This window comes from Actinia tenebrosa, unplaced genomic scaffold (assembly GCF_029948245.1).
Source record: "Actinia tenebrosa isolate PJP-AT-01 unplaced genomic scaffold, QUT_ActTen_1.0 PGA_scaffold5__44_contigs__length_20552954, whole genome shotgun sequence".
Classification (NCBI taxonomy): domain Eukaryota; kingdom Metazoa; phylum Cnidaria; class Anthozoa; order Actiniaria; family Actiniidae; genus Actinia; species Actinia tenebrosa.
Genome location: NW_028292582.1, coordinates 18428467 through 18456098, shown reverse-complemented (window position 1 = coordinate 18456098; position 27632 = coordinate 18428467). Strand labels below are relative to the sequence as shown.

General features: G+C 36.6%; 1 protein-coding gene across 1 annotated transcript; it reads left to right on the top strand.

The window, feature by feature from the left end:
• The first annotated feature begins 64 nt into the window (after nucleotides 1–64).
• On the top strand, nucleotides 65–21957 carry LOC116300953 (uncharacterized). Its single transcript, XM_089038469.1, has 9 exons — nucleotides 65–132; nucleotides 6537–7235; nucleotides 10350–10502; nucleotides 12108–12176; nucleotides 13301–13390; nucleotides 13820–13864; nucleotides 14768–15052; nucleotides 16630–16923; nucleotides 20001–21957. Exons 2-8 carry the CDS (start codon nucleotides 6557–6559, stop codon nucleotides 16920–16922), a joined length of 1614 nt encoding a protein of 537 aa, XP_088894595.1. The 5' UTR covers nucleotides 65–132; nucleotides 6537–6556; the 3' UTR covers nucleotide 16923; nucleotides 20001–21957.
• Nucleotides 21958–27632: the final 5675 nt, after the last annotated feature.

The window sequence follows — 27632 nt, the reverse complement described above, 5'->3', positions numbered from 1 at the left end:
TCTATTGGCATGGGAAACCTGTGGTGAATGTCGTGACGTCACCAAGCTTTCTTAGAATTTTGGATGAAAGGCAGGGCGGAAGTGTGGGATAACGAAACTAGTGGCCGTAAAAGTACTCTAAACTACAACAAGGTAGGTAAAAATGATATTGAATTACTTCTCTAAAAATTCTTCTAGTATTCAATGTAAATTCAAAGTGTAAAAACATTGTAATGTGAATATTCGATCAAGTTTTCTCGAAATAGAGTGCAGCTACTGGCGAGCCTTGATAAATTATATGTGTTTGTCGAAAAGATACATACATATCGAAAAGACACGAATAATATATATAGATATATGTCGCGGAAAAGCCCTGAATATATATCAGACGCATTTGATTAAGCCATTTTCTTTAATATACGTGTTTCAATGTATAGATAAGGATATATCCTTTTTCGACAAAGTATTATAAGATTTCATTGATTTCACAAACTGGTTTATGGAGCCGGGTTGTGTGTCAGGCCGAGTCTAGACGTGACTTGTGGATGTTAATATTGAAGTAGATGATATTTCTGTGAGCCACCGTTTAGCTGGACAGAAAAACAAGAACTATGATCCTGCAATCATAGTTAAATTCGTACGACGCGAACTTCGTGATGAATTATACCAAGCTAGAAAATATCTACGTGACAAGTCGACCCGAGATATTGGTCTTGTAAGGTTTCCAACACAGAAAATATACCTTGCAGAGAGCCTGACGCGTCATAACCAAATGCTATTCAACCGATGTATCAAGGCAAGAAGAGAACTAAAGTATAAATATATATGGACTAATAATGGTAGAATATCGCTGAGGAAGGATGGATCTAGTCCTGTGGTCACGATCTCCAATGATCTAGACATTGATAACTTATACGAATGAAGCTAAGTAATCTTAGATGTTCAACTTTCTATGTGTCATTCAACTGATTTATTACAACACTTGAGTTCATTTAATGATATATATGATTTGAATAATTTAGATCCTGACTCTCACCTTCCAACTCAATCTAATTTTAAGTATTATTCTACCCAAGATTTTTCAGAAAACCTCGAAATTGAAAGTAGCATTTCTGGTAAATGTTTTTCGGTTTTGCACTCCAACATCAGAAGTCTAAATGCCAACATTGACAATTTTATACATATGCTTTCGGAACTAAATCATAATTTTTCTGTTATTGGTCTTACTGAAACCAGACTTAAAAGCACACCTGGAATTCCATTTAATAACTTTATTAATGGTTATAAATTCTTTTCTCAGCCCACCTTATCTCATGCAGGTGGTGCAGCTTTCTATGTTTCTGACAAATTATCTTCTTCCCTTAGAAGTGATCTTTCTTGCTCTATTAAATCTGAATTTGAGTCTCTATGGATTGAAGTAGAAAGTGATCTACATCATAATATTGTGTGTGGGGTTATCTATAGGCATCCTCATAGTAACTTTGATGTATTTTTTAATTATCTTGAAAGTTCACTTGATAAAATTAATAGAGAAAACAAATTTTGTGTAATCATGGGGGATTTTAACATTGATCTATTAAAATCCTCTTCCCATTCAGATACTGAAAATTACCTTAACACTCTTCAATCATATTCATTTAATCCTCATATACTTCAACCTACTCGCATTACCGATCATTCTGCTTCTCTAATAGATCATATATTCTTCAATTCATTAACTCACTATACTGTTAGTGGTAATATTATTTATGATTTAACTGACCATCTTCCAAATTTTCTAATTATAAATAAATTATCAGCTCTTCCAAAAAATATTAAAATATCTAGAAGAGACTACTCTAAATTTAATGAAGCTGATTTATTAGATGAAATTAAGGCTATTGATTGGACTGAAGAATTTGAACATACCATTAATGCTTCTATGCTATTTGATATTTTTTATTCCAAACTGTCTAATGTAGTTAATAAGCATATTCCTATTAGGGAACTTAGTAAAAATGATGTAAGGCAATTATGTAAACCATGGATAACTAAAGGAATTAAAGTATCAATTAAAATTAAAAATAAACTGTATAAGAAATATATTAAAACCAAATCTTTGTATTATTTTGATAAATTCAAAATATACTGAAATAAGCTTAATCACCTTATAAAATTATCAAAAACTCGATATTATAATAACTATTTTATATCCAATAGAACTAATATTAAGAACGTTTGGAAAGGAATTAAAGATATTATTGGTTTTAAACATGGATTATCTAATCTGCCTTCTAAATTACTAACATCTAATAATGTTGAGTTAACTGATTGTAAGAGTATAGCAAATCATTTTAATGAATGTTTTACTAATATTGGTACTAATCTTGCTAGTTCAGTCCCAAAAAGCAATGTATCTCCATTGAGTTATTTGCCTCAAAAGTCACTTAACAGCATTTTTCTAACTCCTGTTACACTTAAAGAAATAGAGGATGAAATAGATAAACTGAACCCTTTAAAGAGCACTGGGCCCTTCAGTATACCTGTTGCAGTTTTAAAATCTATTAAACATCTTATCTCAAAACCTCTTAAACGTATTTTTGATAACTCTTTTTCTTCTGGAATTGTTCCTGAAAGTTTCAAATTAGCTAGGGTCATTCCTGTGTTTAAAAAGGGTTCTCAAGTCAATGTTAATAACTACCGTCCTATTTCCCTTCTTTCAGTTTTCAATAGAATTCTTGAAAAACTTATGTTTGACAGACTTATTAACTTTGTCAATAAAGAAGCTGTTTTATCTCATAAGCAATTTGGTTTTCGACCAAAGCATTCCACTTTACAGGCTGTTCTTTCCATAACAGATAATATACAAAATGCTATTGAAGACAACATCTATTCTTGTGGAATTTTTCTTGACCTTAGCAAAGCTTTTGATACTGTTAATCATCAACTTTTACTCCAAAAACTAGATTATTATGGAATAAGTGGGTTAGCAGGTAAATGGTTTGAATCATACCTCCATAATAGACGACAATTTACTTCTCTTGGAAGCACCTGTTCCGAAATTTTACCTATATCTTGTGGTGTTCCTCAAGGTTCAGTTCTTGGACCCATTCTTTTTCTCTTGTATATAAATGATTTCTCTAAATCATCCAATAAATTCTCTTTTCATTTATTTGCTGATGACAGCAATCTTTTTTATGCTAATAAGAGTTTAAAATCTCTAGAATTGATCATTAATAATCAATTATCTGATGTGCACACCTGGCTTTGTGCTAATAAACTTTCCTTGAATATTGAAAAATCAAATTTTATTATTTTTCATCCAGCTCAAAAGAAATTGTTATATGATGTTCAGCTTCAGATAGATAATCAACCTCTTCAGCGGGAGTATCAAATTAAATATTTAGGTGTCATGATTGATAGCCACCTTACTTGGAAATCACATATTTCATTTATTTCAAATAAAATAAAACGCAGCATTGGAATAATAGCCAAGGCTCGCCATTATGTCAATTTGGATATTCTAATTAACATATATTATTCTTTAATATATCCTTATTTAACCTATGGTATTGTAGTGTGGGGACACACTTATAACACAACACTTGATCCTTTGTTTATTCTCCAAAAGAAAGTTCTACGTCTAATGACCTTTGCTGACTACAATGCCCATACTCATCCTATTTTCATTAATTTAAAAATTCTCAAGCTTTGTGACTTGGTCTACTTTCATACTGCTGTTTTTATGCATGATTTTTATTCTGGAAATTTACCTATTTACTTTAAGTCATTTTTTCACTCGGTAAGCATGAAGCATTCTTACAATACATGATTTGCTTCTAAAACTTCTTTTTCCCTACCAAAAATTACAACCAATTATGGAAAATTTAATATAAAATATGCTGGCGCTAAAGTTTGGAATTCTGTTGAGGAGTGCTTAAAACCATATAGCAAAGATAGGTTCAAGAAATCCTTAAAAAAAAAATTACTGCAGGCTTATTCTTCTTCTAATTAAAAATAAAAAAATAAATAAAATAAAAAAGTGTTATCTATACCAACTTATGAAATGATAATCTTAATAGATCAAAATTTTGTTAATTACTAAAAATTTTCTTTTTTCTATTTATTGTAACAATCTAAAATGAACTGATCCATTTCCTATTTGTCTAATTTTCTTTTTTGTTTTTTTTTCTTATTGTATTTGTCAGTATTGATTACTAACTTATATTTAGTTTTTTTTTTAAAGTAATTTCTTTTTCTTTTTTTCTTGCACTATATAATTTTACTCATTCTCTTCCTGTACCAAATTTGCAATTATTTTTCATGTCAAGCTGTCTGCCTAGGTTAGCCTCATGGTTATTGCAGATAGCCTGTACCTTATAATTCGTTATATACACATTGTATTAGTTCTATTTTACTTTTTGGTACAATAAAATATGTATGTATGTATGTATGTATGTATGTGACATAGGCTTCTGTGAAAGTATTAATGAATATATTATGATGCTTTGTGGTAAAGAGCAAAGAGAAGTCTTTGTTCTGACATCTATTTTGAAAATGAATTGTGTCGAACAGCAAACATCATAAAATACATAAAAACAACTGAGATCTTTTTAAAATTGGTTGAAATTTCCCTTATCCTTGTACCACATGGTCAGGAAATAATTTTGTGTCATAAAAGTTGTAAAAGAGAAGAAAAAAATTCATTCAGATAACTGACCATTGCATTCAGAAAACAGACGTCGATACCAAAAAAGTGCTATTTTCGCTGTCAATCAGCGGTAACGATCGCAGGATCACAAACATAGCTATTCAATGGAGAACTCGTGGATACTAAAGTGTATTTATTTTGAGTTATAATTATTGTGTAGAAATTATTATATGAGTATATATTTTCTGATTGAGTGATTTGTGTAAGTTGTTAGAATTTAAATAAATTGAATAAATTTGTAATGAGTTTTAGAAATATACGGTACTGTTATAGGGTTAGCCTGCTTGCAGACAGAATTACGAGAGTTAAATATAGAGAGTTAAGAAAATTCGATATTTATAAATCATCATTCACATTCTTCATTTGTAATAAAATCGTTCAATTGACCCGTATGAAACTTCGTGTCTAACTTTAGTTATTATTTGTACGAAAAAAAAAGCGTTATTTCAAGGTTTTCCTTACCCCATATAGCCCTTCGTCCACTTATTTAGATGAATAAAGGATGATTCATGAATCTGAATTTTCGCAATATACATACAGACAAAAACCAAGAATAGGCTGCCTTTGGTATGACATTTTGAAACTACCGTAAATCCTCTATTTAACCCCCCTGGGGGCATATTTATTTCAGGCACGTTTGAGGGAGGGCTTATTGGAGAATTGGAGAGAGGGGGCTTAATTGAGGGGGAAGGGGGGGGGGGGTGGGGGGGGGGAGGGGGAGGGGGCTTATTGGTTTAGTCGAAACGCAGTATGTAATATGATTGTAACTCAGGATTAAACGGAAGCATTACTATTGACCATCTCGCATAATCTGTAGTGATGTACATGGCATTTTTATGATTTGATTCACCTGTGTTAGTCTCTCAAGTATAATTTACGATTATTGTGAATAGCAAAACTAAAACACGGTAACATTAACAAAGCAAGCTAAAAAGAAATGTTCTGAACAACCAAGACTTTAATAAATCACCTTTAATCAGTACACGTGATTCTTCAACTGTGAAAGGGGGAGGGGGGCTAAAAAGAGAGGGGGGCTTAACAAATTTCTTCCTTTTAAAAAGGGGGGGCTTATTAGAGAGGGGGGCTTATTTGAGAGGGGGGCTAAATAGAGGATTTACGGTATGTATGCTATGGAATGATTTTTAATCATTAACATATTCTATGCAGAACACAGTGTTTGGACTTAAGCAGGGGGAGGGGGAGTGGGAGGGAGGAAAATTGAGAGGGTAGTATAGACAAAATTGATAAACAAGACAAATAAATAGGCGTATGAATGCATAGGGAAAAAGTAAATTTTATATATATAGTTAGTTGCGTGACAGTTATATTTGTCTATTTCGTTTTGGTCAACCTTCTTGGGAATGGTTGTATGTATATAAATGTGGATATTGTATGTTTGCGTTTTGATATTTTCATCAATGGAATTCCAGATTTTACGACCAAAGAAATGAATGTTGAATTTACTTCAGTTCTATTCTTGGGTATGCAAAAAGATTTGTTGCTTAGTATAATACTATTGGCCTATTTGTACAGAAAAGAAGCAGGGGCAGATCCAGGGATGGTAAAGGGGGGAATAGTTAGCCTCATTTGCTCCAATTTCTCAGAGTAAATCCTTAGTAAGCCACCCCCTTTTCCTCGCATTTCTGGTAGTAAAACCTTTGTAATAGTCACCCCCCTGGATTCCCCATTGAGGAGTATGAAAGACAGACTAGGCAATTTATTAGAGAGGAATCCTATTCATAAAACTATATGAGTTGGATAGGATAATGGTCATCCAACCATTGCATCCATCGTTAAACAGTGCATTTTATCATGGGTCTTTTCAAGGCCCGGCAAGGACTCGAAAGTTTATCTTTTGTACTTTCAGGCTAATTCGATTGCTTTAGAATGTTTGACTTAAAATACTGTGGATGTGGACAAAGCCCAACGCCTGATGGAACCGAAGGAACTGTTACAGTTGGTTGGTTCCAGGGAAAAAACAAAGTAGCCGAAACTGTCGGCTGTATTGTGAAAAATGACGAAGAGTTCAGGAAGTTGGTAAATTTTGAGGGAGAGAAACCAAAATATTTTGCTTATATCCCTCGTGTTGAGATGAACTCAAATGAGACCTTTAAGATTAGGGTTCATCGTTTTACACATACTAAATCGCCTAAAAAATGTAAAGTTCGAAATTTACAGAAGAAATTAGATGTGCACGACGATCATGGTTACATATTTGTACCATGTGAAGATGAGTCAGAAAAAAAGACCAAAAAATTCAACAAATCACGTTTTTTAGAGGAGCATAGCAAAAGTATCATAGAAATTCCCCCTGATGATGTATGTAAGAGTGGAAATGTTATGGGATTGAGTAAGAAAGAGGAACCACATGGACGTACAACGTTCTTTAGCTTTGAGATTAAAGCTAGCAGTTCTAATAGTTATTACATTGAAAACGATCGTTTCGATAAGCTAGAAGACACCGGTCCACTTCTTACGGAAAACAATGAGAAGAAGACTCTAGTTGGATATTACGAAAAGTCGGGGAACGAAATCAAGATTCATACTTTAAGTACAGATGACAAAGGTAATTCTACACGCTACCGTAACGACTCTGGTAAAGGCTAAACCAAATTACTAGTTTTATTACACATTTAGGGTCGATATATAACACACACAAAATGTTTTATTGTCTTAAATATCCTTAACCGACTTACACCATTTCAAAATGTTAAAGAATTATACGTTTCCAATTCAATATCATTCAAGATATTAAAGCTTAATTAGTATAGGAAATCGCACGATCTCGAGTACAGTTTGGAAATTAATAGACACTCGTAATGTTTTGAAAGTTCTTTAATTGCACGAGCCTTACGAGTGTCTATTAATTCCAAATCGTACGAGAAGGTCGTGTGATTTTTTGTTTATAGTTCACTCAACAAAATTTCAGTAAAAAATGCGAAGCGACGCCGTTCATCTTTGTCTATTTGGCGGCCGATTTTCAGTCCATCGCGCAAGTGAAATGCATAAAAAAGATTAGTTCTTACGGTTTAAAATCTTATTTATGTTTTTTAAGTACAAAATGATAGAAAATAATTGTTTTGACATTGTTTTGGCCGTGTTGCCATAGTGACTTAATTCGGTACTCCTACGGAGTACAATTAACGCTATAATTGTACTCCTCTCGACCAATCAGAGTCGAGTAATTTTGTTGAGTGTACTATAAAAAATGTAAGAAGCACAAAATCATCTTGAATTTGATAGAAATAAACACTAAATAGAGATTTATCTCGTCAATCTTGACTACTATCGTAGTCAAGTTACAGTTACAGTTCACAATGAAGTGATATCGTATCACTTCACTGATATGGTTTTTATTCACGGCTTTATTTCACGGATATCGAGCTTAAATGTGTAATTAAAAAAACCATATCAGTGAAGTGATACGATATCCCTTCACGGTAAAACTGTCCAATAAGATCTCTCGACATATTTTAGTTTTGAACAATCAAAATCGACTCTAAATGTATAATGAGCAAATAATCACATGTTAAGAGCCTAATATCATTTTTATTCACGAGCTTTTCGTGTATATCGCTCGCTTATGTTATTTGACATAAACGAAGGAACCTTATGAAAATGCTATGTAAACATGGCGGATAAAACGCATGAAAATGGGTGGAAAACTAAGTTTAGAAGTTGTTGTATTCTATTGACCAAACATCGTAAAGGAGTCATGCGTGAAAAAAGCAAAGAAAAGAAAGAGAAAGAACTGAGTGGAAAAATTGAAAGAAGGCCATTCAAGAGGCAGTCTCTGTAAAAGCGGCCCACTGCATTTCGGGTCAGAAAATAGTTTTCCCTCAAACTTTTACTATAGAAAGGTAATTACTAGTAAGTAATGAAAATGACTTTATTTTCTCGAAATTCATCAAAATGATTTTTTTACAGCGCATAATTCCTGGACCACCGTTATCGCTAAATTTACATTTATTATCAATTGAAAATTGCCCATATTCAAGTCGTCACTGCTCGCAAAATATAAAACGCTGGAACAAACTATTATTTTTCCTGACTTTTACATTTATTCTAGTGTCAAAAATAAGCAAAATTTTGAATGTTAAGCAATAAGGGAAAAAGGAGAAAAATAAGTATTCATACCCATTTGACGGATTTTTGAAATCAAGACAAACCACCCCTCACTAAAAAGCTTTTTTCTCCCAAGTCCAGAACGGATTACTTAAGTTTTTTACTTCAATCTACTGATCGAAGGTTGATAAAACTCTGTGCCCCTGGTAAGTTTTTTTAAAAGTTAATTCAAGATAGTAAAAGAAAAAAAATACAGTTTTGAAAATTATTTTTTAGATTAGTTTGCATTATCAACACTCAATTTGCATAAACTTCAAAACAGTTCATATACCTCGCCAAACGCATCATAACATTGTATTTTATGGGAATTTTTTCGTTTGGACATATCTAAATTAATTGAATACCGACATTTTTACCAAATTAACCTAAAATCTTGGACTTAATTCGTATTTAATCACTTGTTTTGAACTAAGTTGTTCATTCCGTCGTGGCATATAAATTGTATTTTGACTATTTCCCTTAGTTTGGGCAGTTTAAGAAGATCAGATATATTAAAATAGATGCTTTTTGACAAGTTTTTAGAAAAGAAATACAGTTTTGGAAACTATAATTTAGAAAAATTAGTTTACATTATCAATAAGTAATTTGCATAAACTTCAAAACAGTTCATATACCGCGTCAAACGCATCATAGCGTATTTTTTTGAGACGATTTTACTTCAAAGTAGTTTAAAATGGAAAATAAGATCATATTTAGTGTGTTAACACCGGATGTAGTAAAATTCAAGCAAGTAATAATGGTTAGTTTTAGTTAATTTCAGTACTTAATTTGCATATTTAATGAGATATTTTGGTAAAAAGACGAAAAAGTCCGAGGTTGCTGTGAAGAAGATACATAAAAAGCGCAAAATGTTTTTATGAATCCACTTTTATCAACCTTCGATCAGTAGATTGAAGTAAAAAACTTAAGTAATCCGTTCTGGACTTGGGAGAAAAAAGCTTTTTAGTGAGGGGTGGTTTGTCTTGATTTCAAAAATCCGTCAAATGGGTATGAATACTTATTTTTCTCCTTTTTCCCTTATTGCTTAACATTCAAAATTTTGCTTATTTTTGACACTAGAATAAATGTAAAAGTCAGGAAAAATAATAGTTTGTTCCAGCGTTTTATATTTTGCGAGCAGTGACGACTTGAATATGGGCAATTTTCAATTGATAATAAATGTAAATTTAGCGATAACGGTGGTCCAGGAATTATGCGCTGTAAAAAAATCATTTTGATGAATTTCGAGAAAATAAAGTCATTTTCATTACTTACTAGTAATTACCTTTCTATGGTAAAAGTTTGAGGGAAAACTATTTTCTGACCTGAAATGCAGTGGGCCGCTTTTACAGAGATTGCCTCTTAATGGTATTACCCAGTCAGTGAGTCAAAGGAACAGGTGATATTGAATAAGGCACACATTACATTGTCCAAGATTAGTTTTTTCGGGCTTGTCCGCAACTCTCGCCATACTCATATACAGCAATTCCTTGAGTTATTGGTTCTTTATTAGAATTACTGTGCGAAATACACTGAAAATTATTATTTTTCCCTTATGTCTTCTATCCTCTGAAAGAACCAAGAACTGTACTTGCAGAAAGAGCTTTATTAAATGAAATGTCAGACTCCCCCGCTCATGGCGTTGAAGGAATTACCGTCGAGTCTACGGGTAACCAGCAGGCAAACCTACAACCGCAAACCGACGCCAATACCCAGGGCAGCCAAACAGGTAACCAAGGAAATAAATATGATTCTCATTATGGGAATAACGATGATACACGTAACCAGCATCTATCACGAATAGACCCCTTGCCAAAATGGCGGCTGCGAATTCGGTTGAGTTCAAATTAAACTGAGAGAAAAACCAATACCAGCACTAGAAAGAGCACCTTTATTTTAGTAATAACATACATGAAAAAATTACTCTATTCTGATTGTCTTAGAGCAGTGTTGTTAAAACGTAATACAGTGCAGAAAAGTGTAATACAGTGCAAATTACAAACGGAATTCTCGCTTTTGATTGGATAATAAACAATAGAAAATGGTTTTAGCCAATAAGGTGACAGCTAGGTTTTTATGACGAAAAATTTGAGGAAAATTTGAAGCAAATCGAGGGGGGAAATGGCAGCCGTTTTATCTTAGGTGCAAGTAAGCAAAGCTTTTACGGATTTTACTATCAAAAAACAACTAAAAAACAGTTCAAAAAAGAAAACACAAGTAAAAGTACATCGTTATTGCTGAATATATGGAAGAAATAGTGAGAAGAAAACAAAGTATGACATGAATTGAGGGAAATGAGCCAGCCGATCTAAAGAAAATACTCGAGCGATTCTTTGCCGAAGTAAAGCAAAAACTAAAACAGAAACGAAAAAGACTATGAGCAAGACCATTGAACGTGACGATGTGGTAAGTGCTTACACAATATATTGGTCTACAAGGTCCCAAGCTGAGCCGCAAAGTTTTCTGAACACTTTCGAGAACTGTCATATATAATGCTTTTCAATATGTCTTACAACTCCAGTTAGCTGCAAAGTCAGCCAATCCAAATGTCTTCATTCATAGTGATTCAGATTTAAATAGGTAAAAAACTATTTGAATTACATGTATTTGAAACCCAAATCGCTTTGAATATAGTTTGTTGTGAACGAAAGAATTTCTTAAAATATTAAGCTCTGCTCTGCTCTGCTCTGCTCTGCTCTGCTCTGCTCTGCTCTGCTCTGCTCTGATTTCTTTAGTTATATTTCCATGTTAGCCTCGCATCCTCGATAATTTTAAGAGGGTCTGTTGTCCCATAACTATTATTGTGTTCACGCATAGTGCCTCTCAAATTTGAAGCAACTATGAGCCATGTCTGCCATGATATAACGCATGAAGATGGGTGGAAAACGTAGCCATTAGAAGTTGCTGTATTCTATTGACCAAACATAGTAAAGGAGTCATGTGTAAAGAAAAAGCAAAGAAAAGAAAGAGAAAGAGCTGAGGGGAAAAATTGAAACAGCCAGTGACTAAAGGAACAGGTGATAATGATAAGGCAGTATACGGTAAATAATCAAGTAGCACTCGACTACGGTACAATTTAGTGCTTTATTCTTGAAAAACTCAACACTCGTAAAACAACATGGCTACTCTCGGAGTCCCGCGCTCTGAATCACGTGACTCGCACCCAGGTTACTACACAGTCATTACAATGTCCAAGATTAGTTTTTTCGGGATTGTCCGCAACTCTCGCCATACTCATACATTAATTCTTGAGTTATTGGTTCTCAGAATAACTGTGCGAAACACACTGAAAATTATTATTTTTTCCTTCTGTTTTTTCTCCCGGTAATGTCAGACTCGATCGCTGGTGGCGTTCAAGGAAGTACCGTCGAGTCTGCGAGCGAAAATCAAGTTGATGCAACAGGTAACCAGGGGGACCAAGGAAATAACGATGATTCCCATTTTGGGAAATAACGGGACAGGCATGGGGAGAATGTTTTATTGCCCCAGAACATTTTACGAGATGAATTTTAAGGCTTTGAAAAATACCTCTGCTAGCATGGTAGTTCTATTCCTTTTTGCTACTGCCTTGCATTTTTCCTTATTTTTTCTTACAGTGATTGGTCGAAAACTGTGCTTTATCAGTGAACGGAGCAACGCTAGAACTTGCGACCGTCTTTCTTTTTGCGTAAATAAATTTTTAATACCAAAATAAAATTAGTAGCTATATAATAAAACGAATAAAACAGCTTTTTCCGTGGTCCGTTCAGTGATAAAGCACTTAGGAAGCGCCGTAAGCATTCAAGAAGTGTGAGAAGCCTTACACTTCTTTCGTGCTTACTTCACTTCCTGCGTGCTTTACTACTGAACGGAGAACAGAAAAAGCTCGTGTTTTATTTGTTACATATTTTAAGGGCCACACCGTCGTAATAGGGAAAACCTGTGACGATATCCCTAGCTTCTCGTCATCAACTTTCAGAAATCACAGCCTATCAAAATGCAGGAAAGCCATCGTATATTTGTCGGTATTCCTCTCTTCCTTCCCATCATGCATTTGTATTTACTTTGGAGTTAAATAAAATAGATATAGAATGTTTTCTCGTGGTACACCATGGAATATCTCACTTGCCTAGAGGCTCGTGTAAACGCATAGAAAACACAAGTGACATGTGGGATATTCCATGGTATACCACTCAAAAGCATTGTATAACCAGGTGATATATCTATCTATTTATAGAGGATAACTGAGATATGAAGTTTATCTTCGAGTGGTGGAAATATCCTTCAACACGACAAGATAAACTTCATACATTCAAGCCAACGATCGATATCTTCACGTGTGAGGATATGGAAAATATGTCATTGAGGTCCCGGATTTAGATTCATGTGTGAAAAATACGACTGGCTCTTTTTCCAGAAACCAGCACTACTGTCTATATAATAAAATTTACTTTTCTGCTTTTAGACGGGAGGTAACAGCAAGATAAGTTAGAATTAACCAAGTTAAGTCATCCATTTTAATGTCTGTTTTATTCCACTTCTTTTTAGAAAGACCAAACAACGTCTCAAGCTCAAGAGGTCCGACCCAAAATATTCCGACATTATCGGAACACGATGAACGTCAAAATCAGACAAGAGGTAACCTAGCCATTACAGGGGGGCAGAGGAGGGTGGGGGGAGGGGGGGGGGGACACTTATCTTTCTTTGTTATATTAATTACCGCTGTACATAATATGAGTAAGCTTGACCTGTGAACGCTCTGCCTTAACGGTTCCAGTTGCTTGATGAATATTACGCCAAGAAACCGGAACCGTTAGGTCTAAGGCACAGTACGCGCATTGCAGGGCACGGTTTCTGACGGATTCAAGCTTACTTATATTATGTACAGCGGTAATTGATATAACAGTTAAAGATAAGTGCCCCCACCCCACCCCCCCCCCCTTCTGCCCCCTGTGTACTGCGTTGTGCATTGCATATTGATGGGTTGCAAACATTCCCAAGAGTCAATGGAAGAATTCAAGCACAAAGTTTCTGGTTGTATAATTGTTTTTAATCTTTATTTTGTAGGATCTTCAGGAAATAATGACCAACTACAATTGCCAGAAGGATACAGTAAATATAACTTTCTTTACGATATATATCTCTAAGGGAGCATTCATTTTTCAGGAGAGGGGTGGGCCGGAGCAATCCCTATAAACAGTAATGTAAAATTGTTAGACCCCCCTTCTTCTGTCTGCATAAAAAAGTGTCGACCCTCTCCTTGAAATTTGTTGAATTCTTGTCCCTCCCCTTTATGTAGTATGAAATATTTGATGACCCCCCTTTTTGACTGAGTAGAAATTCATCACCTTCCCCTGGATTCCTCCGGACCACACCCCTCCTAAAAAATGAATGCTTCTTAACCATTGCACATGCGTATTAATACTAACTAGTTTACAGCACATATCCGCACTGGGTATAGTATTGCGATTCTCCTATAAATTTGATCGGGAAAGAGCCGCCAATATTTATAACTTATAGCACAATTTTGAGCCACCAATACGGGTTTACATAGGCGGCCGCAGCTAGTTGGGAGAAGTTAAATCCCGTATTGATCTCGTCGCTTGGATAATATTTTCGCAACGGATTGCAGTTTTACAGTGTATTACATGCACCCCTCCAGCACCTTTTCTCGCAATTTTAAGCCATGTTTTTCAAGAGCGCTTGCGCCAAATATTTTTACGAGTCATCCCAGTCTACCGCAGCCAAAAATCGTTAAAAGTTACTGAGATCGCGTTGCAGTGTAACACCTCACTTCGGCAACTGGCAACCGTGAGATAGCTCCTGGGTTAGTACGTCATCCTCTTTAGTAAAGGTCATTACATTGTTTTGTATTGTAACCTGCAACGCTACATTTTCAAGCATTACGCGGAGCCTTTTTTTGACGGACGACTTCTACTAAACGTTCTAATATTGCCGAGATAGAACGTGCGATGTGATTGGTCTACGAGTTATAACTGTCTGATTTATTTACAGGACTAGATGACATCATCGACAAAGATAGCAAATCATACAGAAGGTATCTTCTTCACATCGCGAAAAATCTGACCACTGACGATGATTGGAAAAACCTTGGAAGATACCTTCGAATTTCTAATAATGCTTTAGATAGTATATCAGTTGACTATGGTGGACAAGTAAAAGAACGAGCATATCAGATGCTTATCAAATGGACAGAGAGCATTCACGAACCCACACTAAAATCCCTCTTAGACGGTTTAGAGATGGCTGGACAACGTCAACTTGTCCACGAAATTTCAGGTATCGTATATTGACCACTCTTACAGCGGTTTTCGGTTGAGTGGGAAAGGTACCGTACTGACTTACAGCATGTATACGATACGGTATACAGTAACACTGAAATGATTTTCCTTTGTTTGATGCGAATTGTCCAATCTCAACTCGTAGTTACAGACACGATAAAACACGATATTCCGGCGAGGCTACGAAGTTGGCGTAGCGTTTTCCACTCATACGAAATCCATTCTATTCTTTTCAGTGTTGTTTATTTTGACTGAATTGACCATGGGCCTTTTCTGAAATAGCGAACATAGTGCATTGTGGTCTAGAGCGAGGAGGCAGCGTGATCGAGTGGTCATAGCGTCGGTCTCGCAATCCGGTGGGGGGCAAAGCCTAGTGTTTCCCACCCTTTTTAACTCGTGGATACGCGAAGCGTAGAAACGAGTTATTGTGAGAGGTCTGAATATGCAAATGAGTCACTCATCCGCTCACTCACTCACTAAGATATTACTGCAGATCGATAATTAAACGCTATCGATTGTCTTACGTCATATGATTACGAACGTTACACGACACTAACAAGCACAAAGCTCTTATTCAGTATAGACCACTTTCGCCATTTATATGACGAAATGAACTGCTGATGTTTCATGTGGGATACTTTCTAGCACTGTGGACCCACTGTGCACATGCGCACACTCACACTTAGTTTTATCTTCGAATTATTTTATATCAAAAGAATCAAGGAAAGATGCAAGTTGAAGTAAAATAATACAATTAACGCCTAAACTAAAATTCCAATGAGTCAAACCTTTTTTTCCTGATGTATTAAAGTAAACAGAAACGCTTATGTACAATCGTCAACATATTTAGATTTTTACAGAGGACTCGTAGGTAGAGCCGGATGCATCGAAAAAAGGACTTTTCATTAGATTTCAAAACGAGAGTCAAGTTCGGCTAGTTTTGTCATCCAAATACGCTGTTTTGAATAAAAAGTAGATTGATTGTCGGACATCACGAACAGCCGAAGCAATTTTCTTGTATGTTAACTGCGAAGGTACTAATCTACTCAATACTATGTCGCTCGATACCACTAACGAGAATTCGCTCCAATAAATAATCAGTAATGTACAGACTTGAATGAAGTCAAATGAAATAGTATTTCTAAACGAATTTCTATAAAATATTCGCTTAGTTCACAGCGTAAATAAAATGTTTCATGTGAAAATTTCAGGCAACAAATCGATTGTAAGCGCCGTGACCCATGAAGGTCAAGATAAGTAGTAAACGCATAACGCAACGTTTTTTGTTAGACAAAAAGGCTTATACGCTTATATGATTCCTGAAATAAAGCTTTTTTTTCCCAGAAGACGAAGTCGTCTTTCGTAATTCAGAGGTATTTAACTTCAGACAATCAATTCATCACATAATTCGCTTCCAAAGTTAACAAAATAACAAAGAACTAAACAAAATAGGTGTTAAAAGGAAAATAAAAGGAAACCCTGCCCTCGTGGTTCCACTTGAGATTTGAACATTGGAAAATGGAAATCTATGACCGATTTGTTAAATTCACGATAATGCCGAATATTTAATCCTAGAGGTTCTGCGTGAAAATAGCAATCAACCGCAAGGGAGACAACAGGTTACAGAAAGCCATTTCCTAGAAATTGTCTCTGATATCCTAGACGACTGGAGGTTTATCGGTAGATACCTCGGTCTTAAAGAGAGCGTCATACGTGAGATAGCAGAAAAAAATATAGCAGCGAACATGAAAGCTTATGAAATGCTCACTGTGTGGAAAAAAAGGAATGGAAGAGAGGCAACATTAGAAGTTCTCCAAGCAGCACTCCATGATGTTGAAAAAGAAGACGTCGTAAAAAAACTCCGCTAAGGTTAGGTCAGCAGTTTCCAAGTCGGATAAATATAATTTATTCGTAATTTTTTCGGTCTTTTTTGCTGTTACTGCTGTTGTCGATGTTAGTTGTTGCTGTTGTTACTGCTGTTGTCGTTGTTAGTTGTTACTGCTTTTGTCGATGTTAGTTGTTGCTGTTGTTACTGCTGTTGTCGATGTTAGTTGTTGCTGTTGTTACTGCCGTTGTCGAAATTAATTGTTACTGCTGTTGTCGATGTTAGTTGTTGCTGTTGTTACTGCTGTTGTCGATGTTAGTTGTTGCTGTTGTTACTGCTGTTGTCGATGTTAGTTGTTGCTGTTGTTACTGCTGTTGTCGATGTTAGTTGTTGCTGTTGTTACTGCTGTTGTCGATGTTAGTTGTTGCTGCTGTTGTCGATGTTAGTTGTTGTTGTTGTTACTGCTGTTGTCGATGTTAGTTGTTGCTGCTGTTGTCGATGTTAGTTGTTGTTGTTGTTACTGCTGTTGTCGATGTTAGTTGTTTCTGCTGTTGTCGATGTTAGTTGTTGTTGTTACTGCTGTTGTCGATGTTAGTTGTTGCTGTTGTTACTGCTGTTCTCGATAGTAGGTGTTGCTGTTGTTACTGCTGTTGTCGAAATTAATTGTTACTGCTATTGTCGATGTTAGTTGTTGCTGTTGATACTGCTGTTGTCGAAATTAATTGTTACTCCTATTGTCGATGTTAGTTGTTGCTGTTGTTGCTGCTGTTGTCGATGTTAGTTGTTGCTGTTGTTACTGCTGTTGTCGAAATTAATTGTTACTGCTGTTGTCGATGTTAGTTGTTGCTGTTGTTACTGCTGTTGTCGATGTTAGTTGTTGCTGTTGTTACTGCTGTTGTCGATGTTAGTTGTTGCTGTTGTTACTGCTGTTGTGGAAATTAATTGTTACTGCTATTGTCGATGTTAGTTGTTGCTGTTGATACTGCTGTTGTCGAAATTAATTGTCACTGCTATTGTCGATGTTAGTTGTTGCTGTTGTTGCTGCTGTTGTCGATGTTAGTTGTTGCTGTTGTTACTACTGTTGTCGAAATTAATTGTTACTGCTATTGTCGATGTTAGTTGTTGCTGTTGTTGCTGCTGTTGTCGATGTTAGTTGTTGCTGTTGTTACAGCTGTTGTCGAAATTAATTGTTACTGCTATTGTCCATGTTAGTTGTTGCTGTTGTTACTGCTGTTGTCGATGTTAGTTGTTGCTGTTGTTACTGCTATTGTCCATGTTAGTTGTTGCTGTTGTTACTGCTGTTGTCGAAATTAATTGTTACTGCTATTGTCGATGTTAGTTGTTGCTGTTGTTACTGCTGTTGCCGAAATTAATTGTTACTGCTATTGTCGATGTTAGTTGTTGCTGTTGTTACTGCTGTTGTCGAAGTTAATTGTTACTGCTGTTGTCGATGTTAGTTGTTGCTGTTGTTACTGCTGTTGCCGAAATTAATTGTTACTGCTATTGTCGATGTTAGTTGTTGCTGTTGTTACTGCTGTTGTCGATGTTAGTTGTTACTGCTGTTGTCGATGTTAGTTGTTGCTGTTGTTACTGCTGTTGTCGATGTTAGTTTTTGCTGTTGTTACTGCTGTTGTCGATGTTAGTTGTTGCTGTTGTTACTGCTGTTGTCGATGTTGTTGCTGTTGTTACTGCTGTTGTCGATGTTAGTTGTTTCTGCTGTTGTCGATGTTTGTTTTTGTTGTTGTTACTGCTGTTGTCGATGTTAGTTGTTGCTGCTGTTGTCGATGTTAGTTGTTGTTGTTGTTACTGCTGTTGCCGAAATTAATTGTTACTGCTATTGTCGATGTTAGTTGTTGCTGTTGTTACTGCTGTTGTCGATGTTAGTTGTTACTGCTGTTGTCGATGTTAGTTGTTGTTGTTACTCCTTTTGTCGATGTTAGTTGTTGCTGTTGTTACTGCTGTTGTCGACGTTAGTTGTTACTGATGTTGTCGATGTTAGTTGTTGTTGTTGTTACTCCTTTTGTCGATGTTAGTTGTTGCTGTTGTTACTGCTGTTGTCGAAATTAATTGTTGCTGCCACTATTGTCGATGTTAGTTGTTGCTGTTGTTACTGCTGTTGTCGAAATTAATTGTTACTGCTACTATTGTCGATGTTAGTTGTTGCTGTTGATACTGCTGTTGTCGATGTTAGTTGTTGCTGCAATTACTGCTATTGTCGATGTTAGTTGTTGCTGTTGTTACTGCTTGTGTCGATGTTAGTTGTTGTTGTTGTTACTGCTGTTGTCGATGTTAGTTGTTGCTGTTGTTACTGCTGTTGTCGATGTTATTTGTTTTTGTTGTTACTGCTGTTGTCGATGTTAGTTGTTGCTGTTGTTACTGCTGTTGTCGATGTTAGTTGTTGCTGTTGTTACTGCTGTTGTCGATGTTAGTTGTTGCTGTTGTTACTGCTATTGTCGATGTTAGTTGTTGCTGTTGTTACTGCTGTTGTCGAAATTAATTGTTACTGCTACTATTGTCGATGTTAGTTGTTGCTGTTGATACTGGTGTTGTCGATGTTAGTTGTTGCTGCAATTACTGCTATTGTCCATGTTAGTTGTTGCTGTTGTTACTGCTGTTGTCGATGTTAGTTGTTGCTGTTGTTACTGCTGTTGTCGATGTTAGTTGTTGCTGTTGTTGCTGCTGTTGTCGATGTTAGTTGTTGCTGTTGTTACTGCTATTGTCGATGTTAGTTGTTGCTGTTGTTACTGCTGTTGTCGAAATTAATTGTTACTGCTACTATTGTCGATGTTAGTTGTTGCTGTTGATACTGGTGTTGTCGATGTTAGTTGTTGCTGCAATTACTGCTATTGTCCATGTTAGTTGTTGCTGTTGTTACTGCTGTTGTCGATGTTAGTTGTTGCTGTTGTTACTGCTGTTGTTACTGCTGTTGTCGATGTTAGTTGTTGCTGTTGTTACTGCTGTTGTCGATGTTAGTTGTTGCTTTTGATACTGCTGTTGTCGATGTTAGTTGTTGCTGCAGTGCTGTTCGTTTTCCCCACTGAAATTAATTGAGAGTACTTGGCTAACTATGGAAATCGGTCTCCCATAACGTTTCTAAACAGATATTTTTCTTTCTTTTCAGAGTGGTTAAATGAATAAGCCAAGCTGCCCTGAAGAAATATCAAAAACGAATTGATTAGAAAGACACTGAAATATTTCATAAATTCTAGATGTTGAAAATTAGTCCCAAACGCCGGATAAATGCCGGCAAAAGACATAGCGACCTTGTTGTTTCCGCCATAACGAAAGACAACAAGATAAGCAGTGTATTTATAACATCAGTGCATCCACTAATATATATATTTAGGCACTGCCTAAAAGCGGAGAACAATTTGAATGAAACTGAAAGGTAAAAATAAGATCGGGGAAAAAATCTTCAATTTTTTTTTATTCGAGATGAAGATAATTTCTCCCATAATAAAAACCATGCAGTGAAATTGAATCGAAATGCACTACATTGTTTTTTGTTTTTTGTTGCGCGAGTATACCATCCCACTTAGGAATTTTGTACATAACTCACCACCACCCTCAGGGGCTAGTTTTGTTCTTGGAAGATTTTCTTCGACAAAATTTTCCAAGGCCGACAGTTTTAGGCTTTGAATCTCTTTTACTTTAAGAAAAACGAAAGATAACTACAGATAATCTAATACAATATCAAGTTTAGTGAAATTTACCTTTATGTCTTTCATTGAAATCAAAAAATATCTGGAGATTTAGGACAAATCAAGACCAAAAAACAGACTTGAAAACTGTTTACACCTGATTTCAAAATAGTGCGAACTCTCGGGATTTCCAGTTTCGGTCGATCTTCGGCACTAGACCGACATCACTCGACGGCTTGGTAACCAGGCTAACCAGGCGGGTTACATATCTATCAATGGCAGTCATGACGAAAACCATACTCGGGAACTGATCATGGAAACCATATCAACTGATCTGCGATGGAGGGTAATCTATCATCAGATAATTTATTACTCCACAATTCAAGAAACATGCAGGGCTGTTTTCGTTGGCGAGACATTCGTTTACTTCAAAATTTTAGTCGGGAACACAGCCAATAAAATATCGTAAATTCTAAATTTCATTCCAGACAAGGAAAATGGCATATTGAAGTCTATGGTCTTGTCAAAACCTGATTTATATCTTTCATGATCAGTTCCCGAGTTTGGTTTTCGTCATGACTGCCATTGATAGATATGTAACCCGCCTGGTTAGCCTGGTTACCAAGCCGTCGAGTGATGTCGGTCGAGTGTCGAAGATCGACCGAAACTGGAAATCCCGAGAGTTCGCACTATTTTGAAATCAGGTGTAAGGCGAGCAGAAAATAAGCTAACTTACAGAACGAGACGAAGTTTACATTTAGTTAAACCTGACAAGAACAACTGAGACAAAATAGAAAATAATGCAAAAGGCTATTCAAAATACAAAATGACGAATTTCTTGTCAGTAAATTGGCGTTTGAAGTGAAAGTCTATAGGTCTTTATACAATAACATCTCTCAACAACGGACGGAAGTGACGTCAGCCAAGCCATGAAAAATAAACTCGCGGGATCTCCGCTAAAATCTTTAGACCCTCCCTTTCTTCTGTCTGCATAAAAAGGTGACCCTCCCTTGAAATTTGTTGAATTATTGCCCCCTTCCCTTTATGACGTAGTATGAAATATTCAATATTATCATATAATTATCCATAAAATACCTATATTTCTCCTTTTCGAAAAACTGATATTTTAAAATATCGTTACCTTGTGTATTTAATCCATTAGTTAGTTAGTTATAATAATAAAAAAGATTATTAAGTTGATTTTTTGGATAATTATATAATAAACATAATATTACATGGGCGCTTGGAGATACCAAATTTATCTTCTCTTCTTGAAAATCTCTCACTTGTGAGTTCAACACTCGAATATAAATTTCGTATCTCTGCGCGCCCACGTAATATCCTCTATTTAAATCGCCCTCCCCTGGATTCCTCCAGCACATCCCCCGTCCTTAAAAATATGAATGCTCCCTAAATAAAAAAAACATGACTGGTTTACAGATATATTCCCGTTATTAGTTTTTCAAACAGCTCATAAACTCCACACACTCTAAGTATAAAATATTGTTTTACTGGTTTTACTGTTCTTACATAACTGTATAAAAATATCAAAAGCAAAATATCCAATGCAAATAAAAACTAGCAATAAGGCTTTCAGCATTATTTTCAACGACTGTCTTGCCCTTCACCGTCAACATTCATTCCAGTTTGATCACGTGGCACTGTGTCCGGTCCATTGCCATCAGTTGAACGTTCAGCTTTGCTTTCTGTCAAGCCCAGACGATCCTTATGTGATGAAACACATAGCTCAATTAATCTCATTGGATTAGCCTGACACTCTCCTCCAAGGCCTCTTGGGATACAAGTGACAGGGAGATGATTCTTAAGTCTTGATTGCGTGACAATGTTAATGTTCTTACGCTTCTTGGGGTCACGAAACGAAGCGGAAAACAGCCGCATTTCAGGCTCAAACCAGAAAGGTGGAGAGACGATGTATGTTTTCTTTACGCGCACTGGATATGCTGACTGTGAATAAAAAGGAAATTCAACATTATAACCTACTTCCGTCACGCAACCGTTTCATTAGTACTATGCACAGCTTGCTCATGTCTACGATGAATACATATTAAATGCGTGCGCATATTTGCACTTTTCCGTTACGCAATGTCCCATAAGTAAAGGGCGGCACATTTCTAGCTTACAAGTTTATGTGTATTAGATGCTCGCGCACACTTGCGCACACTTGCAAAATTATATTATCAAACATGCGCAGTAAGAGTTACAGGGCACTGAGCATGCGTTTGCTATGGTTACCTCTGACTATCAATACTTTTCTAAACTTATCCCTTTTTACATCTTCGATTTTTCGACCCATTTTTTTAAATATTACAATAATAGTTGTTATTACAATTGAGCCCGCAATGCGATAACCTTTCGTTTAAGTATCATACAAGTGAGGCTATGGGGCTGATACAATGCTAGTTGTCTCATTTGCATCTGACTTGCATCTACCCATAATATCTGCTATCAATACATACGTGCCTCAAGTTAAAAGAGACATGCATAGGCCCTCACCTGAAAAAGCTCTAGGATCTTGGAGCATAAATGAACATCACAAGTCTTGTAACTGATGTTAGAAAAGTCGTAGATGAGTATTATCCCGTTTCTTTGAATCTCAAGGCTGAAAACAAAATAAACTGTTGGTTAACACAGGAAGCCCAGTGATATAAAGGCTTTGCACGAGCGTTGTGTACAATGGTTTTGCAAGGCTTGCAGGAACCTATCCCCTTAACTCGAGCAGCTGTGTCAAAACGAATACCAGAAATGAAGAAGGCACCTTGACATTAGCAAGGAAGAAGTTTCAGCCAAACTGAAGAGGTTGTAACAACGAAACTAGTTTTTAAAGGCTAAAACACACATAGTGCGTATAAGACAATAATATTCAGAAAGTGAGAATTCACTAGTTTCAATTATGACTATTTAATAATCAAAAGCGTTTGGGCATTGAAGCATACCGAATTGTGTCACACACTATTTAAAAAAAAAGAATTATCTAAGACTAAACCACAGACAGCCCAAGCGATGGAAAGGAAGTTACCTCTTTATTACTTCATCCAACTGAAGGTAGATGTTGTTCAATACTACTTCATGGCTTATGTCCAGCTTGTGGAGGTGTGCCGTGAAAAGGGCGATAGCTGCTCCACTGGCGTCCTGTTTCAACAACAACATTAAATTGTAGGTTGATATTAGACGTTTAGACTACAATCCGTAAGCCACCTTGATTGTGCAGACTCACAGTCAGAGCTAGACTCATTTCAGTGTCAAAATATTCAGAAATATCAACAGCTATTGCAGTCTTCGCCGCACAGTTACAAGGTCTATTAATTGCTTACTATCAATCACGTGACGTTTTGGAGTTGACTGGGGGGCAAACAAGCGGTTGACTGGGGGGCAACTAGCGGATGCTAAGTCAAAACATATCAAAATAAGTCCTCAAACTATTGTATTTAACTATTTTCACGACATCAAACCAGAAAACAAGAGATCAAAACAACCTCCAGGATTCTACAAGCCAACAAAAAGGAGCTATTACCGGAAGTGACGTCTATTGATAGCAGCCTATTGGGTCTTTAGGGGGTGAGAACTATTGCAGGGTGATGGAAGGAGAGCTATGCATTTGTTGCCTCAATCATGGAGGGGGGAGGGGGTTGGGTTATGTTTGTAAAGCTTTTCATGTGGTTTTGCTGACCCCCACACCCCCTCCCCTCCCCCCATATGCGCAAATAAATGAAATCCTCCTTAATCATATATATAACTTGAAGTATAAAGTTCTTACCAGCACAGTGAAAGTCCCGCTGTACAGTTCCTGCTGCAGAGGATCCTTTAACGGACTCAACTCAGCATTGTAATATACTCTACGAAGACTCTGGAGAGACAAATATACGATTGTGAGGTGTCATTCCCTTGAGTATCATTACTTTCTTTACTAGGAATGCTTTTTAGCTATGGTGCAATGTTTTTCCATTTCAGACCATGTCATTCCCTTGGGTATCATTACTTTCTTTACTAGGAATGCTTTTAAGCTATGGTGCAATGTTTTCTCATATCCTTCCCTTGAGTATTCTTTCTTTCTTTACTAGGAGAATCATTTCTTTGATGGTTGCTCATGGAAAGAGACATGAATATGGGTACAACGTTTTTATTTTTTATCCATACTAGTCTGCTATATTTTCCAATCTAAGTCATCAAGTCATCAAGTCACCCCCCTTCCAGACCCCATAGGTTGGGGACAGTAACCAAGGCTCACACCTACCAAATAGCTCTTGTAAAGACGTGTAGCGTCGTCTACATCGAATTCTATTGCAAGCAGAAATTTGTAGACTAAGGATGTGCTGACAAGGCCATCGAGACCCAAGACTTGACGCACGTTGTTGAACTCCTGAATAGCGAGCCTTATATCCTAGAAAAAATAAAGAAATCGTCGTTAGCCGTGCCCTCACTTAGATCAGCCCACAAGTTGTCTCAGAGTTTGATCTGTGAGTTAGCCTTGCCCTGACATTGATAAGCCCAAAGATTGTTTCATGGTTCAATAAAGACAAGACTACCTCTGCATCGCATTCGCTTTGAATCTTATTGACATCCTTCTTTGTCTTGCTCTTATCCTTTTCAAAAAGCGTCTCGTCGTGAGATCTTAGTCTAAAGTTATTTGGAGCTGTCCCACTATCGTCATCTTCTGAGGTGTTTAATCTAGAGTATTCGTATCTACTGTCACTTCCCGAGAACCTTCGACCAAGGCGTATTAAAGAGGCTGAGAGAGACTTTGTAAAAAAGCATAGCAATAGGTCAGTTAGAAATGGATGGGTGGATGGGTGGATGAATGGATGAATGGATGAATGGATGAATGAATGAATGGATGAATGGATGAATGGATGAATGGATGAATGGATGAATGGATGAATGGATGAATGGATGAATGGATGAATGGATGAATGGATGAATGGATGAATGGATGAATGGATGAATGGATGGTTTTACTAACCTCTAATGATCTTTCCTTGACGTCTTCTACACTCTTCGACTTTAACGGTGGAAGAACTAGATGATCTCCTTTGATTTCTTGGCTCGCCGTGCGATAGAGGATACGAGATGCCATTTCTATTTTACCAGTCAACGGCTGCCGTATTTCAACTTTTAACTGCCCAGGCACTTTAAAGGGCGGAGGATTGATGTTTTGATTCATAGGTTCTAAGAATAGAATAAAAATGGCATTGGATTTCATAACATGGGAATAATGAACGTGAGAAGTGCATGAATGGGTAAATAAATGGATATGCAGACAATAAAATTTACCTTTGCTTGGAGATTCGACCTCTCTTTCTGTTTTTTCATTCTTTTTCTTGCCATCCGTTGACGCAGTCAAAGGTTTGTTCTTCTTCTTTATCTTCGGTTTTGCCCCGCACTTTTCGTAATCTTCAGGTGAAGGAGGCTTTCGTCCCCATGTTCCGATTGTTCGCCTTGCTGTCCACTCATTGCAAGAAACCTCTTCGTTTCCAGAACCATTCCCCTTCCTTCCACTAAGATTGTCAACACTGGATTCTTTCATCTTAGAGCAGTCGTTCACATTTGGACACTCCTTCTCCTTCCTTCTGTGCTTTTCAAAACCATCGTCATTCTCAGAGCTATTGTTTTTCCTGCCATCTGTAGACTCTGTCAAAGGTTTGTTAACTGTCTCCTTTTTCTTGTTTACCTTCGGCTTCGCCCCGAACTTTTCATAATCTTCAGGTGAAGGAGGCTTTGGTCCCAATGTTCCGATTGTTCTCCTTGCTGTCCACTCACTGCAAGAAACCTCTTCACTTGCTAGAATCATTATCTTTCCTCTCAGTAAGATAATCAATACTGGATGCTTTCATCATTGAAGAGTCGTGCAAAGTTGGATTTTCCTTTGAACTGTGTTTTTGAAAACTATGGTCATTCTCAAAAGCATCATCTTTCGTTTGCTTGTTTATCTTCGGTTTTGTCCCGAACTTTTCATAATCTTCAGATGAAGGAGGCTTTGGTCCCCACGTTCCAATTGTTCTCCTTGCTGTCCACTCATTACAAGAAACCTCTTCATTGCCAGAACCATTATCTTTCCTCTCAGTAAGATTGTCAACACTGGATTCTTTCATCTTAGAGGAGTCGTTCACACTTGGGTACTCCTCCTTCCTTCTGTGCTTTTCAAAACCATCGTCATTTTCAGAACAATTGTGGTTCTTGCCATCTGTAGACTCTGTCAAAGGTTTATTAACCGTCTCCTTTTTCTTGTTTATCTTCGGTTTGGCACCAGACTTTTCATAATCTTCAGGTGAAAAAGGCTTTGGTCCCCATGTTCCGATTCTACTCATTGCTACCCAATCCCTCCATGAAGCCTCTTCGTTTCCAGAACCATTATCTTTCCTTCCAGTAAGATTGTCAACACTAGCTTCTTTCATCTTAGAGCAGTCGTCAACATTTGGACACTTCTCCTTCCTTCTGTGCTTTTCAAAACCATCGTCATTTTCAGAACCATTGTGGTACTTGTCATCTGTAGACTCTGTCAAAGGTTTGTTAACCGTCTCTTTTTTCCTCTTTATCTTCGGTTTGGCACCAGACTTTTCATAATGTTCCGGTGAAAAAGGCTTAGGTCCCCATGTTCCAATTGTACTCATTGCTACCCAATCCCTCCACGAAGCCTCTTCGTTTCCAGAACCATTCCCCTTCCTTCCAGTAAGATTGTCAACACTGGATTCTCTCATCTTAGAGTAGTCGTTCACATTTTGACATTCCTTCTCCTTCCTTCTGTGCATTTGAAGACCATCGTCATTGGATTTGTTTACATTTTGACATTCCTTCTCTTTCCTTCTAAGCTTTACAAAACCATCGTCATTATCAGAACCATCGTCTGTCCTGCCATTCGTAGCTTCTGTCAAAGGTTTGTTCATTTTCTTCGGTTTCTTCTTTATCTTCGGTTTGGCACCAGACTTTTCATAATCTTCCGGTGAAAAAGGCTTTGGTCCCCATGTTCCAATTGTACTCATTGCTACCCAATCGCTCCATGAAGCCTCTTCATTCCCAGAATCATTATCTTTCCTTCCAGTACGATTTTCAACACTAGATTCTTTCATCTTAGAAGAGTAATTCAAATTTGAACTTTC